The sequence below is a fragment of the Doryrhamphus excisus genome, linkage group LG15 (genome assembly GCF_037039965.1).
Source record: "Doryrhamphus excisus strain RoL-2023G ecotype Guam linkage group LG15, RoL_Dexc_Guam_v1.1, whole genome shotgun sequence".
Taxonomy (NCBI): domain Eukaryota; kingdom Metazoa; phylum Chordata; class Actinopteri; order Syngnathiformes; family Syngnathidae; genus Doryrhamphus; species Doryrhamphus excisus.
The window spans coordinates 8,114,042-8,129,810 of record NC_136371.1 but is presented as its reverse complement, the minus strand read 5'-3'; the positions used below and the strand labels follow the sequence as shown (position 1 = coordinate 8,129,810).

Genomic DNA, 15,769 nt, shown 5'->3' with positions numbered 1-15,769 from the left:
CTAAAACAAGCATATTGTGAGAAACTACGTTTAATCATCATAACAAGTCGCATAGTGTCTACTGTGAGTAGTTTGTATTCCACCAAATTAAATGAAAACAAGGAAATGTGCACGTGTCTGTGTGGTGTGTGAGGGCCCTTTGTTGGTTTTAGCCACAGCTTCTGTCAGGAGGCATAGTGGCCTATTCTGTCTGCTCACCAAGGCAGAACACAGCATAGGAAGACAGGAAGGAAGCTCAGGTTTTCTTTGTAGCTGCTTTGTCTGTGCATATGATGTCGGGGCTTTAAGCAATACAACAGCCTTGCTTTGAGTGAAGGGTATTGTGGCCATGGGGTGAAAGCCCACCTGTTTAAAGAAAGGTTTATTCAGTTGAAGGCGAAACCCAATAACCTATCTTTGAGATGACAGAACATAGCCAATACATACAGTAAGATAAGGTTAGTTTTGTGCAGTCAATGCCTTCTCATAAATACTGACCTACAACTTAAAATTTGTTCCATGAAACTGTATTCATTTAATCCCAACAGTCGTACGTTCACGGTTCGGTTTGATATTTCTGTTAGAGTTTGATGCTTTTTTAATACAAAAAATATATTTCTTTAGTATATAAATATCTGTGTTTGTTTGGACATATCCTTATCTTCAGTCAATCATAATTGGCTCATCTGCACACAGACTGAGTTGATCCATCAGCCAATTGTTCTGCCAAGACACATGCTCACACACACACTCTCTACTGTCATTCTGAAAGGCAAACTTGGCGTCCAAAGAAATAAAAAAAAATCCAAACCAGAGTGTTATATTTAGTAGTCATTAGTGGGACATGTATGAATAACTCAAAGAAGGGATGGTTTCCTGTGTTTTGCTCCATTTGTCGATATCAGCACTGAGTACACACACATCTCAGAACAAATACATTCCGGTATGTGGAAGTAACAAAGGCTTCCTACTTCCCAAGATGTTATTACAACTGTTTCTTGACACAGACAAGTGTTTTTCTGACTTTTCGCCTTTGCCAATAACACGTTCACAGATAGCAATGGGATTTCTAGCCTTGTGCTTTGAATGAATAAGGCTGCTTTCATACACAGGGTTTGAGTTATCGCCTGGCTTGGAAGGTCATGGTACCCCTTTGTGAGAGCAGGCTCCCACTGACGTAAAAGCAATCTGTTACGTAATCATCTGACTCCATTTTAACTGCTTTTATTCTTTCTAATTTGATCTTGCAAGTCCAATATTGTGGAAGCCATAAGCGGATGTGCTACGGATAGAAAATGTGCCTAGTGAGCCACCTTTATGGTCTATGATTGAATTTTCACCTCCAAATTTGCTCTGGAAATTGAGGAAACAGCAGCAATAGAGTCAATGGGCAAAAAGGATGAGGGGCACCAGTAATGCTGTAACTGGTGCTGTTGAAGTCGTTGGAAAATGAGTGCTCATAGACGGCTGGTTGCCTCATTGCCGAGGCCACGTCTGAGGAGAAAACACACACTCAGTGTCATTTCACCATGAGGCGTCTTAAGAAGCAAAGATCCTTGGCTGGACCTCAGCCAATAGCAACAGAATTCCTTCAGCTTGGAATGTCTACTTGATTGATACAGAAAACAGTCCGGCTTCAGCCCATTTGCTGTGAAAGTGTGGCACTTTCCTGCTCGTTAGGCCGCCAATCAAAATATGAAATGTGTCTGCTCACCTGAATTGAATTGAGGATTCTAACAGTGAGTCATACATCACATATCATGGCGATACCCTGCAAATACTTAAATGCCTCCCAATGGCAGGTAACAGTATTTGAAGCAATTGAGAGTGGATACTTTATACCAGGGGTGTCCAAACTTTTTGTCGGGTATCTCTGTGTGGAGTTTGCATGTTTTCTCCATATACTCCAGTTTCCTCCTACATTCCCAAAAAACATGCATGTTAGGTGAATTGGCCATATTGTCCATAAGTATAAATCTGTGCCCTGAAATTGACTGGCGACCAGTCCAGGGTATAGCCCTCACGACCCTAATGAGAATGAGAAAGTTCAACTTTTACTTTTGGTAAAATTACTACCCATAATATTTTGACTTCTGGTCTCTTAATTTTTCCACAACCTAAAATTATTATTGATTTTATTAGCACTTGATTCACTCAACAACTAGCCTACTTCCTTTTTAGTCTCATGTTAGTTTTCCTCCCACTGAGCCCATTATGTTGTGTTTGTGTTTTCGGTGTGGTTCTTGCAAGGAGGCAAAGAGGTCCTTCTACGTTTGGGCGGGCACACGCTCGCACACAGGCCGCCGCTCTTTGAGGCAGAGGAGCAAAAGTGGCAAATGATGGCCATAAAATTTGCTGTCGCTATCGACAAAGCAGGCTGTGTTCTCTCGTTTTGCACCGTCCCCCTTCGTGCACACATGACTCCCCCTCATTCTCCTCCTCGTCTCCCTCACCCGCTTTCCATCTTCTACCCCCTGCTTCCCATAGCATCCATTTCATTCCCGCTTTCACCAATCAGATGTGGTGTAGGAAGAGCTGCTTTTGAAACAGGGAGAGCAACGAGGATCATTTGGAACTAAAAGGAGAGAAGCTTAGACATTCCTGCACACGATGCTACACAGCCATGGTTCTTTATCAAAGTTAAAGATTTCCGGGTGGATAAATGTGGGAATAAGAGGTCAGCTGGCAAGGTGAAATGATAGACGGTGAACCGTAGAGGAATACAAGGGAGGAGAAGCAGGCTGAGCATGGGTCCGAATGTAAAGTTGGAATCAGCTGGGGCCCTTCGAAGGTCAAATGAATGGCTCATTGTTAGCGTGGGCAGATAGGGAAGAAGAACAATGTGGGCCTTGTGCACCCACGCCCCATCCCCATCCCTTATTTGCTTGCATGGATTATAATGTGACACCGTTGGATGCAAAAATGTGAAAACTTAGATATACAAAGATATAATAGACAGTTGTTATTATTAATGCGTGGTAGCGCTCTGAAAATACTTGCGGAATTCTGGTTTAGAAGTGAACAGGTGTCTCTTATCTGTGCCAGACCACCACAGCGTGGGACACTCACTATATTGTATCTCCCTCTCACTAACACACACACACACACACACACACACACACGAGCTCTGGCCGGCTCACTTGGTACCAAACATCTGCCATTAAGGACAGGGACTCTTGGACTCAGTCACATATTGTTCCAACTCAGTTTCAACATGTTCTGCCTGGTAATTTCTGGCAATGCCCCCGCCCTCCCTTCCGGTCTTGATAAGTGGAAAATTGGGGCTGGAAATGGTGGTGGAGAAGGTTTATGGAGTGAAGTCTCTCCACCCTGTATAATTGCAGCCTGAAGATGCTCGTAATTAATCTTGGGGGAAACTTGTCAAATGATTAATAGGACCCTTAAGTGACAGCCCTGAAAGGAGGTCAGTGTTCAGAGGTGGAGGTGAGCTAGAAAGACTTACATAGGGGCTGTTTACTGAGAAAACAAGACCAGGTCGCTCTCCAGGGGTTCCGCACTTCTCCGTGTCAAGGCTCTTTTAAGGGAGTGCAGATTTCCCAGAGAGCCCTGACTTCAACTTCAAGTGTCATTTTTCCAAATAATTTTCACATTATTTGCAATTTCACATTTTCTGTGGCTATTTTCCGAATGGGCAATTTATTTGGCTCATGAAGGACTCTGCACCATTACAGTATGTGTTAGTAGTTGGGGGGCTGTGAGTGCAGTCTTGTGGAATAATGCAGCATAACACTTTACAACAGACAGGTCCTGGAAGGCGCTCCAAAGCTACTCTTTCCTGCATGCGCCAAAGATGCCCCCAAGCGCGGTGGTGTGACTTCTGAATGAAAGAGGCATGTGTGAGCATGCAAAGGCGGAAAACTCAGTTGTACTGCAACACCATTCTTGAAAGCCGCACTGCACAACCTATGGTAGACAGACTACTTATTACCTCATCTTTGGGCGATGAGGAAGGTGTCATAACTGGCACCATGACATTATTGTATATTTTAGTCCAAAAAGAATACAATTAATATGTCTTTGTGTATAAGACGTGTAAAAAAATACACTGTAAATACTCTGCAAGGCCAAGGAACAGATCCAGTGGGTAGAATGAAGGGGGATTACATGTGAAGACAGTGCCCCCTTGTGGTTTAAAGTAGGTATTACCGTTCTAAGACCCCAAAGAAGACATGCATTTTAAGACTTAATCAATTTTAATCAATTGTGTGCAACTTTAACAGAAAATATGTTCTATTTCTTGAATTCATACAAACTTTTCAAGATATGCTAAGTGTAAAATGTCCCTTAACCTCAACAAGTTTGTCTGAAGAGATTAAATTTAATATGACAAAATGAACCTAATTGTGTTTAACAGGAAAATACTGAAAATATACTGTTCGTGACCCACACATCACGAGTGAACAGCGGATTTTATATTCATATTCAGCTGCATGCTGTTAATCAATGTGAGCACCTTTCTGGGGGTTATCTGGTGCTGTATACCTTCACAGCAACAATGCACACCCCAAAATGCCCCCCCATGGATCATACAGCCTACACATGTACAATATGTTTTCAGTTGACTTATTGATACATTTTCATAAAGGATTTAAAAGGTCTCCCTGCCTATTAGAGCATCAACAGACTGTTTCTACTCCATCTTAAGCGATGAATCACTTAATGAGTTACTGATTTTGCTGCTGCCTCGCCAAGTTGCAAGCACGTCGCCGGAGCCCTTAGATGTTAAACATGGGCAGCAGCATGACGAGACATGGAGCCATTTAATGGCTTGGGGTACTGGGGTGTGAGGACACATTGATCTGGCTGCAAGCAAAAGCTGCTCCTTTCAAGGGCCTCCTCCGGCCCAGTGAACTTACACATTACATTGGTGGTTCAGTCCTGTTATTGAAACGTCGATAAGGCTGCATAAGCCACAAATCACAAACGCAGTCAAGCATGTTACTGAAGATTTAAAGGGCTAAGGAATCCAGGGGTATCAAAACAGGACATATAAAGTAAGACTTACCAAGGGTATTGTATCAATGTAAATATTTAAAACCTTTCACTTTTGGAATTTAAGAGATGCCGACTCACCAAAAAGTCCCTGACATTAAACTGCAGTCACATTCAAAGTCAGTTTGCTTGTCATTATGGGCTTATGTTTTATGAAGGGGAGCTGTGTCCTTGTTATTTTGTTAAATCTTGAGTTTTGAAGAATAAACACTCCAAGGACGTCTAAAAAGTGGATCGGGAGAGAACTCTTGTTTTTTTTGAGAATCAGTCACTTGCCTGAAATCAAAAATCATCAAAAATGGTCTGAAGGTTTCAAAACTAGCGGAGTATGCACAGCTTGAGGACTGCAGATGGTTTTTGAACATAGCATTCTTGACAGATTTGAATTATTTGAATTTGGAGCATCAGCATCAGGATAAAATTTGAGTGAATACATATTATTTCTATCCCAGAATTACAATGGTGACCGACATCCATTCATATCAGGATATTTTTATAATGGCTGTAAAAAAAATAATTCGTTACTGGCAGTAACTCAGTCTACTTCATCCACGCTCTAACCACAAAAATGTAATTTACAAATACAGAATCCTACTTCATGAAAATGCACTTATGGTCAGCTTGAAAATGACTACATCCTTTTTTTTTTAATATACTTTATTGTCATTGTTCAATACATCAATTAATTCCAGTTACAGTAAATGACCGTGACATTATTTTCTACAGCAACAACAGAACTGTAATTTGATATTTTTTGTTCTTTGCACTGGTTCATGGCTTTGTAACTAAACCACAAGCTTCTGATATCCCTGCTACTCATTCAAGCACGTAAATCATGCAGCAAATTTGGATATCGCTGAAAAAGGGTGGGGTGGGGGAGTGGGGGTTTGGCAACACTTAATGGTCACAGTTCAGTAATGAAAGACAGAAGTCAATGTGAAAAGCAAAAAGTGCAATGAAAAAACTGAAAAAAACAGCACAGTATTTTGCATGATTAAAGGGGACCTATTATGCTTTTCCACATTTCTGACCTATAAATGTTGTTACAATGTTGTATTCTCTAGTTAAACGATGCCAAAGTGTCAGATACCGCATAAAGAGCTGCAAAATCTGTAAGATCTAGAAAGCCTTCCATGCAGGTTTCCGTGTGTAGCTGCTCTACAGCAGTCCACAAGTGAATACAAAGGGCCGAAAATGAGCATAATAGGTCCACTTTAAGAATTCCAGTCAAAACACATGGAACGCTCTCAACCACCACATCAAGTTAAGCAGATTCACAAATTATACTGTACAGAAGTTCAAAGTGCATATATTATGAATTGGTATTAAGCTGGTATTTACATTTCATTCCACGTTAATGAATACACTTTGGCCAGTTGGGCTCAACTAACACCACTTGTGTGACGATCACGCTGGACGACAGCCCTAACCCTATCTAGCAAATATTACCAGTTGATGTCATCTGAGATCTTCTCATCAACACAAAAAGAATGGAAGGAAATTTAAATATAGTTAGAAAAACACAGAAATAACTGCGTTAATGCATGGCCAGTCACATTTCTACGCCATTGTATTGCCCAAAGTTTGCATTGGATCTCTATCCTCATCACAGGAGTTCATAATCCATAATTATGATTGTAAGTCATTCCAAATAACAACATTGCATAGCACTAACAAGGCTGCATTTTGCATTTGGCCATATCTAACACGGGGATACATTTTGGCTCGTGAGTGACCAATAAGAACCACAATGACCGGAGCTGATTTCTGTTTCTATTTGATTCCATCTAAAACGTGTGCAGCAGTGTCAGTAGCCTTCCTCTAATTAAAATGTCTGGCTTGTTGTGCATAGGACAGAAAATTCCAGAAATCAAACCCCTCAAGTGTTTGGCTCAGACATGCTAAAATGCTATTTTGTTCAATCCAAGGATTTGGTTCTAATACAACAGGCTGTTGCCGAAGAGATGTATGCACACTCAAACTGCCTACAAGTCAATTTAAGTGAAATATAAGACGTTATTAAGTATGCAGGTGGTTACACAGCAACACCCTGCCTGACGTAAGACTTGATCCGAATAGCGTCTTGGCTAATTGACAACACACCCTGGCTATGAGCAGAAAATGTACACCTAAATGCTTCTATTTCCCATGCATTAGCACAATACTTCTCTCTACATTTACTCTTCACTGCCCTTCTTTCTCCTCTCTTCACTGCAGCAATGGCCCTGGCAGGTCATTCGAGGGTGGAGGTGACGATGATGGGGAACGGAATAGCAATCACGTGAAACACTGAAGAATCACAAATGTGTTTAGGGCCTACAGCCGCAGTTTTACCAATGCCACACTCTCACAGTGTTTCTTGTACCTGGTTAGTAGAGGAAGAAGAGGCGTGTTCTGTGTGAGGTGGCCATGTTCTCTGACATATTGCGGACCTTTAAATAGTTGACAAAACCTCTGAAGAACAGGAGCAGACCTGTAAAAAAGGAAGTGGCCAAGTTACGAAAAAAACTTTCACAATTTGTGTCTCTTGCAATTTTCCCCATTTTTGCATGTAGCCAGCTCGTAGGAGAATGTACGCCAGGTTGTAACACCTCCATTACGAAAGTCAGCATGTGGTCAAGTCCTGGCCCATGCCCCTACCCACCATGAAAAAATGGTTTGATCAGACCATGTAAAAGGTAGTTGGAGCAGTCATACATTGCCACCACTTGGTAGTGGTAGAGTCAATATCAAAATCTAGTCAGATCAGACCCAAACCAATTTTTTTCTAAATTTATCTAACCCTGTGGAGAGATGATTTGGAGTTTTTCAAGGTTCTCAGGATCTTCTCAGGTTTTCCACCATTTCCTCTTAAGGCAGAGGTGTTCCTCTCAGGGCCACGTTAAGAAAAATTAAAGATTTTGTACATTAAAGTTGCTGAAGCCAGTACAGTGTCAGCAGATTTATGCTAAGCTAACTAAACAAAACCTTAGTTGAATTTGTGGAACTCACCAAGCAGCAGGAAGATCCACCAGAGCCAATATTGGCCATTGAAGTAACCGGTGAAATAGTCAGAGAACTGAAAAAGAAAAACATATTTTAATGATTCAAGAAATGGTGTTTACACTTTGCAGTAATCTCAAAATAGCCCTGACATGCACACACCCTGACAATGAGAATCCACTTGATTAGGGAGAGGCCGAACCCACAGATGGCACCATAGCGTCCTGCGATGGTATTGGTCAAACAGAAGGAGAGACAGAAGCCAATCCAGTTAAACAGGAAGGCCACTAGAGGGAGACAAAATACAAAGGAAAAATGCCACTTATTAGCATTGAGCCCCAAACATAAACTTGTATTTTATTCTATAACTATTACCAAGTATTAATTCGTGAATATGAGTAAATAAGAGCAAATGGAAAACAAACCTGCCTCATGACGCGGGCATGTGGTTACAGCTCAGCTACTGTCTTATTACTTACTGAAAAAGGCTAGCATAAATATTCCATCATTCCCAACTCTCAGTTGATCAGCATCGCTGAAATCATCTCTGGGAAGGAATTCGTCATCCTGTTGGCGATACATGCATAAATACTCATGAAATGAAACACACACACAAAAATTAACACCTCTTGTTAACATTTTACTATTAACAGGTAAAATTAACACCATGCGAGTGTATCTCCTCACCCGTGACATCACCTCCACAGTGGAAGCAGCCATGGCGGCAGCTTTGGCCTTTTCCGCTTCATCATATGTGGGCAATGAAGTGGCCACGCTGTAGGGTGGGGGCACTGGGAAGTCACTTTGGAAACTGGTTTCTGTGGAAAATTAGTGGAGAGGAGCCATTGAGCTAGAGAGTACATTTTGTGGTGACACTGTCATGGAAAGCAGTACACAGTCTCGAGAGATTTAAACCACAAAATATCACAAGGCTTGCTATTTTTATATGTATAAGTACAACATGGGAGGAGGGACTGCTGCGGATGAAATTAAAATGCAACTAGTTGTTAAAGTCTGCCTCCGAATTACTGGAATAGTTTTTTCGCAATTGACATTTAGAAGAAACGTGGTGCTGTTTATTAAGTACACACCAGGAGCAGCTGCAGTTGCACCTGCATCAATGGAGGCATAAGGAGGAGGCGGGGCATCTGCACCGCCTGATTCCAAAACCTCAGCTGGTGGAGGGGCATGCAGCGTACTGCTCTCTGCCTGGTTTTGGTCCCGCGACGCCCCGGCCTGTGAGGCTGAGCATGATGGCTGCTCGCTAACAGATGCCTCAGAGGAGTCATCCTCATTGTGCAGCTGGAAGAGAAGACAAGAGAGTGTGATTATAACGCCATCCACTAGGGTATCCTCGAGCATGGCACAATCTTATATTGTAGGGACACAAAGGCAGTGATTCACTTTCATTTGTCTTCACAAGAAACTAATTTGCCTCGCTTGCATTTCTCTTTCACACCTAACAAGCAACCGCAGTACGGCAAGATAACAGCTGAAAAAATGAACATCTGAAAGATTAGACATGTCAGTACACAGGTTTGTGTGTTTAGATGATATCATAAATTGCAAAATAATTTGAGGCAAAGTCACAATGAACACCGCCACCCAACAGATCCATTAGTGGCGGTCCAAATCTTATCTGTTGCAGGCCGTTGGGAAAAACAGATTATGGTTTTATCTAAAGTGGCAAACCAGAACTAGGAAATACTCCATTTGACAACACCAAACAACAGTACACACGGGAGCTCATCTACAGACACTATCAGTAGCCACAATGATAGGCATGGAAATTAATTTCACTTGTGACTGACACTTCAAAGTTATTAAGTAATAAATCCTTGCAGTATTGTCACAAGCCTTCTTCAGGCAACAAATGTGCAAGGCATCATGTGGGCTTGCCTTCAACGGCAGTGACTGAAACATTCAAGTATCTATTGCGTTAGTTGAATATGGTTACGCCTGTTTATTGATGAGCCATCGTTCATGCCTCGACTTTGCACCATTGGTGCTGTTGCGTTTACATTTCAGGTTGCTGTTGTGCTGGAGCACGGTTTAAGTAATCTGACACTTTGCCCTTTAAAGTGACATGTTTGGTGCGTAGGGGTGGTTGATACTGCAAATTATGGTATGTGCCGATCCGAAGTAAATACTAGCTACTGCCGATTGTAATATTTTACTTTGATTTTTTTCAAGATCATTGAATGATTCGACTTTTTTTGTTATTCTAGTTTGTTGATAATTCTCATCACATAAAAACACAATAATACGGTTTTAGGTTCAATACAAAAATTAAAACTGAAAAATATCGATTAGATACTTATAAAAGTATTGATCCGCCCAAACTACTGGAAGTCTGTATAATCTGTATTCTTTATATTTGTCGTATGACATTAAATATGTTCTATGGAGAACCCATCCGCATCTTAACTACTTTCGACATGTAAACAAGAAAACTATTAGCAGCTACCGATGCTAATAGTTTTACTTGTTAAAGTTAGCCTAGCATATGCGGAAGTGTTCACCTCACACGTTGTAATAAACTCGTCTAATGACATTCAAGAAACTGGACTTTCGCATGGAGGTCAATGTAACAATAAAATATAAAGTGTTCCAGTTAGATGATAAACAATGTCGACGGGGCCTTGTTAGCTGTGACTTGTAGGTAGGCCAACCATCATACAATGTTTGGGTCTTAGCCGTCAATACTTACCACTTGGTATCGGCTAGCTGGGTCCATTACGAATATATTAAACTGGCGAGCAAGCCAGCCAAGAACCGCTAAAAATCTATCCGGTGGTTTTTGAACAATAAATAGCGACGTGTCTAACAAATGCTAAAACGAGCATAAAGCGCAGCTGGATTAATGGCTGCAGTTCACGGAACACTCGCTTCGTTGTTGCTAAAAATGTTTACAGGATTCAAGCGCTTTCAATGTTATGCACTTCCGTCTTGATATTTCAAAATATATGTAAAATATGACGTCTAATAACTGCGTTATTTTTAGATACTGAAATTGCATTGGTATTAATAAAGGACATGTATTCACATAGCAGAATAATACGTTATGGTTTAACAGTGTAAATACTTTACTTTAAAAGGAGTTTCGTTTCGATGGAAATTTATTTTGAAGTATGAGTGCCGCATTTCCGGCACGGATCTCTGCTCTCCCACTTTCGGAACATTGAGCCATTGGACAAACGCAATGACGTCACACACAGAAAATGGATATGGTTTAACCTAGGGGTGTCGTAAAGGAGGAGGAAGTGAAAGTGAGCACGATTTTGCTATCTGGCCGTGACTTTTTATATAGTCAGAATGTTATTAAAACATTCTCTAGTATTTGGTAGTAACAGTTAAATATCCACATTGACCAAACGTACGCGTCCATTGCTGACTGGCCAAACACAATTTCCCCCATCTTGTCATGGTTTTATCTCACAATGTTAAATAATCTTTAAAAATAAAATCCTGGATCCAGACAGTGATCCAGGTCATCCCCAAAATGTAAACAGTCGTTCCATATACCATTTCCAACAATTCCTGAAAATCTAATCCAAATCCATTCAAAACCTTTCATGTTGTTTTTTAACACAAACCGTTAAATGCCACTTTGAACTACACTTGGCTGAGGACAGATGTACATTGGAAATGGTGATTAATTGTAATTAATTCATTTAAAAACCAATTAATCAGATTAAAGTGTTTAGTTGTTACACATCGATTAGTTCAAGCTCTAATAACACTGCCATTGTCATTGCTTGCTCAGGACAAACGAAGCATACAAGCTAATGGTTGAAGAAAATAGTTTCCCACTGAGTTGACGCCCTGGAAAACACTGCCCTTAGCATTTGGGCAGAGAATTTCACATCAGCTCTGACGAGCTACAAAAAACGATGTTGGATGGGACAGCCTGTGACTATGCAGAAGCCTGCTTCATAGTTCAGTCCTCTGCTCTCATAATTAACATTTTATCATTCTTTAACACACTAAAAATAAATCTGTTTTTAATGCCAAACGCACATCGATATAACTCAAGACTGCAGTGAATTTCACATCAGCAAAAGGAAACTTTTGTCTTTACCTCATCCTGAAATCTTTCCTCCATCATGTGTTCTTGCCTGTAGGGCCTGTGGTGGATGGGTTCATAATGGCCTCTTGGTACTTTTATGAATACAAGTAATTGATCTGCACTGACAAATATAGACTACAATACAATGTCTTGGTTATGTAAACAGTATACTGTAATCTACAGTGCATCCGGAAAGTATTCACAGCGCTTCACTTTTTCCACATTTTGTCATGTTACAGCCTCATTCCAAATTGTATTAATTTAATCTCATACCTCAAAATTCTACACAAAATACTCCATTATGACAATGTGAAAATGTTTTTTTTTTTTTTACTTTTTTTTAAATTTATTTAAAATAGAAAACAAAAAATCACATTTACATAAGTATTCACAGCCTTTGCCATGAAGCTGAAAATTGAGCTCAGGTGCATCTTTTTTCCACTGATCATCCTTGAGATCTTTCTACAGCTTAATTGGAGTCCACCTGCAGTAAATTCAGTTGATTGGACATGATTTGGAAATATAATAACTGTCTATATAAGGTCCCACAGTTGACTGTGCATGTCAGAGCACAAACACCAAGCATGAAGTCAAAAGAACTGTCTGTAGACCTGCGAGACAGGATTGTCTTGAGGCACAAATCTGGGGAAGGATACAGAAAAATTTCTGCTGCTTTGAAGGTCCCAATGAGCACAGTGGCCTCCATTATTCGACTAGTCAGGATAGAAGGAAAAATGAATGCAGCAATATTTTCATCCAGGATATCTCTATATATTGCTGCATTCATTTTCCTTCTATCCTGACTAGTCTGCCAGTTCCTGCTGCTGAAAAACATCCCCACAGCATGATGCTGCCACCACCATGCTTCACTGTAGGGATGGTATTGGCCTGGTGATGAGCAGTGCCTGGTTTCCTCCAAACATGGCGCCTGGCATTCACACCAAAGAGTTCAATCTTTGTCTCATCAGACCAGAGAATTTTGTTTCTCATGGTCTGAGAGTCATTCAGGTGCTTTTTGGCAAATTCCAGACGGGCTGCCATGTTCCTTTTACTAAGGAGTGGCTTTCATCTGGCCACTCTACCATACAGGCCTGATTGGTGGATTGCTGCAGAGATGGTTGTCCTTCTGGAAGGCTCTCCTCTCTCCACAGAGGAACGCTGGAGCTCTGACAGAGTGACCATCGGGGCCTTGGTCACCTCCCTGACTAAGGCCCTTCTTCCCCGATTGCTCAGTTTAGAAGGCCGGCCAGCTCTAGGAAGAGTCCTGGTGGTTCCAAACATCTTCCATTTAGGAATAATGGGGGCCACTGTGCTCATTGGGACCTTCAAAGCAGCAGAAATTTTTCTGTATCCTTCCCCAGATTTGTGCCTCAAGACAATCCTGTCTCGCAGGTCTACAGACAGTTCTTTTGACTTCATGCTTGGTGTTTGTGCTCTGACATGCACAGTCAACTGTGGGACCTTATATAGACAGTTATTATATTTCCAAATCATGTCCAATCAACTGAATTTACTGCAGGTGGACTCCAATTAAGCTGTAGAAAGATCTCAAGGATGATCAGTGGAAAAAAGATGCACCTGAGCTCAATTTTGAGCTTCATGGCAAAGGCTGTGAATACTTATGTAAATGTGATTTTTTTGGTTTCTATTTTTAATAAATTCAAAAAAAGTAAAAAAAAAACCTTTTTCACATTGTCATAATGGAGTATTTTGTGTAGAATTTTGAGGTAAGAGATTAATTTAATTCAGTTTGGAATGAGGCTGTAACATGACAAAATGTATAAAAAGTGAAGCGCTGTGAATACTTTCCGGATGCACTGTAAATCTTGTGATGTACATTTAAATCCAAGCGATTAAGTGATGCAATGTGGATTGATATATTGTACACTGAAGAACTTCCACCCGTCTGTGGTATAGCAGCACCTTGTACTTGGCTGCAGCACCAGCAAACGGAATAATTTCTTAGCACTCAGTTGGTTTGTAACAGGAGGACAACAAAGGGGCAGCAAAGCTCATTTTCCAACAGACTCCTCCAGTTCCGTTCCCACAGTGAATGCGGCAGGACTTCATTCAGTCCACACGCCATGCAGCTCAACAATACCCCGCCTGTTTATAAAAGATACTTAACAACATTATTGTTATTCCCTTCCTTGTATAAAGTTTATTAACCGTTACCACACAAGTCTAAAAATCTTAGTTTAATACGAGTCTCTTTAGCAAAACATTTGAATTACACTTTATTGCGGGAGAGTCCAAACTTTTTCCACCATTATAAGTTACAGAGTGACAAGAATGTCAAATTAATGTTTTATCTTCCTGTTTATTTATTATGTGATGTTCAGAGTGTCCCAAAATGCATCTTGTGGTCTCGTATAGGGAGAACGAGGAAGTGTCGTTCACAATCTCAAGCCAATTCATGCTAGCACATGTGTGCTAGAATGACTTTTTATTATTACATATTAAGATAAATTAGATAATCACTGCCCCTGTTCACAGATTTTTGTGGGAACAGTACCACCACTGGTTTATAAGATGCAAACTATTTCAGTCTAAATGACAGCAAAAAGCTGTAGAGAGTTGTAATGTCCAGCAGAGGGCAGAAAAGACCTGATTATAATTTAAGAAACCTTTTATACACATGAATTGTGTACTAATTGTGAGTTATAATTCTGAGAAGAAGTCTGAGGCAGGCCATGGCTGGTGCAGCAGCTTGAGCAACATAAAGAAAATCTTATTCTTAAAATCTGCAAATCAAACCTCTGTTATGTTATAGGATAAATTGATTTGTTGTTCCAACGGTGAGCTTAAAATACAAAATAATCTGGGGTGCTCACAGCTCTTTTATTTAGTTAATACATATCACTGTGACAATCACAATTATATGTGGCACAGTACAGTGCTTCATTAAAATAATACTAATTTGACTCTTGCTGTGCTGTTCAAAATAAACAAGTGCATTGAAGCTAAACGTCTAAAATGCTCTTTCATAAATTAGATCTGGGCTCCTTTGTGTCCGACAACATTAATTTGCCACCTTAACACATTCCTGTAATTCCAGACAGCTGTAGTAGCATTTCTTTTAACTTGGGTGTGCTGATGTGGTTTAGCAAATCATATAAGTGTTATCTCCAGGGAGAAAGACAGATGTGCAACACGCCATGCGGAGAGATGCTGTCATGTTTGGTTCAACATGACACTAATCATGCTTGTATGTTGTTGCTGATCAGATCATAGGCAGTCATTGTGTTTGTTAGTTAAATTTTTCTCCATTTTCAGCAAGCAGAAATGTTGTATTAGTTTTTTCTAGGGCATGCATCGTGCATGTCAAATGGAAACTTTTTGTGCAAAACAGCACTTGTGTATATCAATGTTTTTCGTCTTTGAAAAAATCTAATAATCTGGCAGCAAAACGGTTTAGGAAATTCACATTCAAGACTGCCAGATGATAGCAGGAAGTAGCTACATCTTACAAAATAAAAGGCTAATGAGGAGGGAAGAATATGCTGGTATTATCTTGCTGCTGTTGTTTCTCACAGCTCATAAAACAGTGAGACATCATCAAAACGCACATAGAAAAGTCAACAAATTCCCCCTGGTACCCTAGACTGGTGTTTGATGCTGAAACACTTTCTTTTCCTCGCCGCCCCGCCTACCCGCTCCCACGCTCGGCGTGCTGCTGATGAATTAAAAGAAAGTATGTCAGTTGGCAGGCAGGCAGGGGAGGAA

The 15,769-nt window shown here is 40.6% G+C and overlaps 1 protein-coding gene across 1 annotated transcript; it reads right to left on the bottom strand.

The window, feature by feature from the left end:
* Positions 1-5,887: 5,887 nt before the first annotated feature.
* ndfip2 (Nedd4 family interacting protein 2) lies at positions 5,888-10,902 on the bottom strand. The gene is made up of 8 exons (XM_058051180.2): positions 10,685-10,902; positions 9,066-9,276; positions 8,662-8,792; positions 8,454-8,541; positions 8,137-8,261; positions 7,984-8,050; positions 7,358-7,465; positions 5,888-7,281 (listed from the first exon to the last, which is right to left on the bottom strand). The coding sequence occupies exons 1-7, from the start codon at positions 10,709-10,711 to the stop codon at positions 7,362-7,364; spliced, it is 753 nt and encodes a 250-aa protein (XP_057907163.2). The 5' UTR covers positions 10,712-10,902; the 3' UTR covers positions 5,888-7,281; positions 7,358-7,361.
* Positions 10,903-15,769: the final 4,867 nt, after the last annotated feature.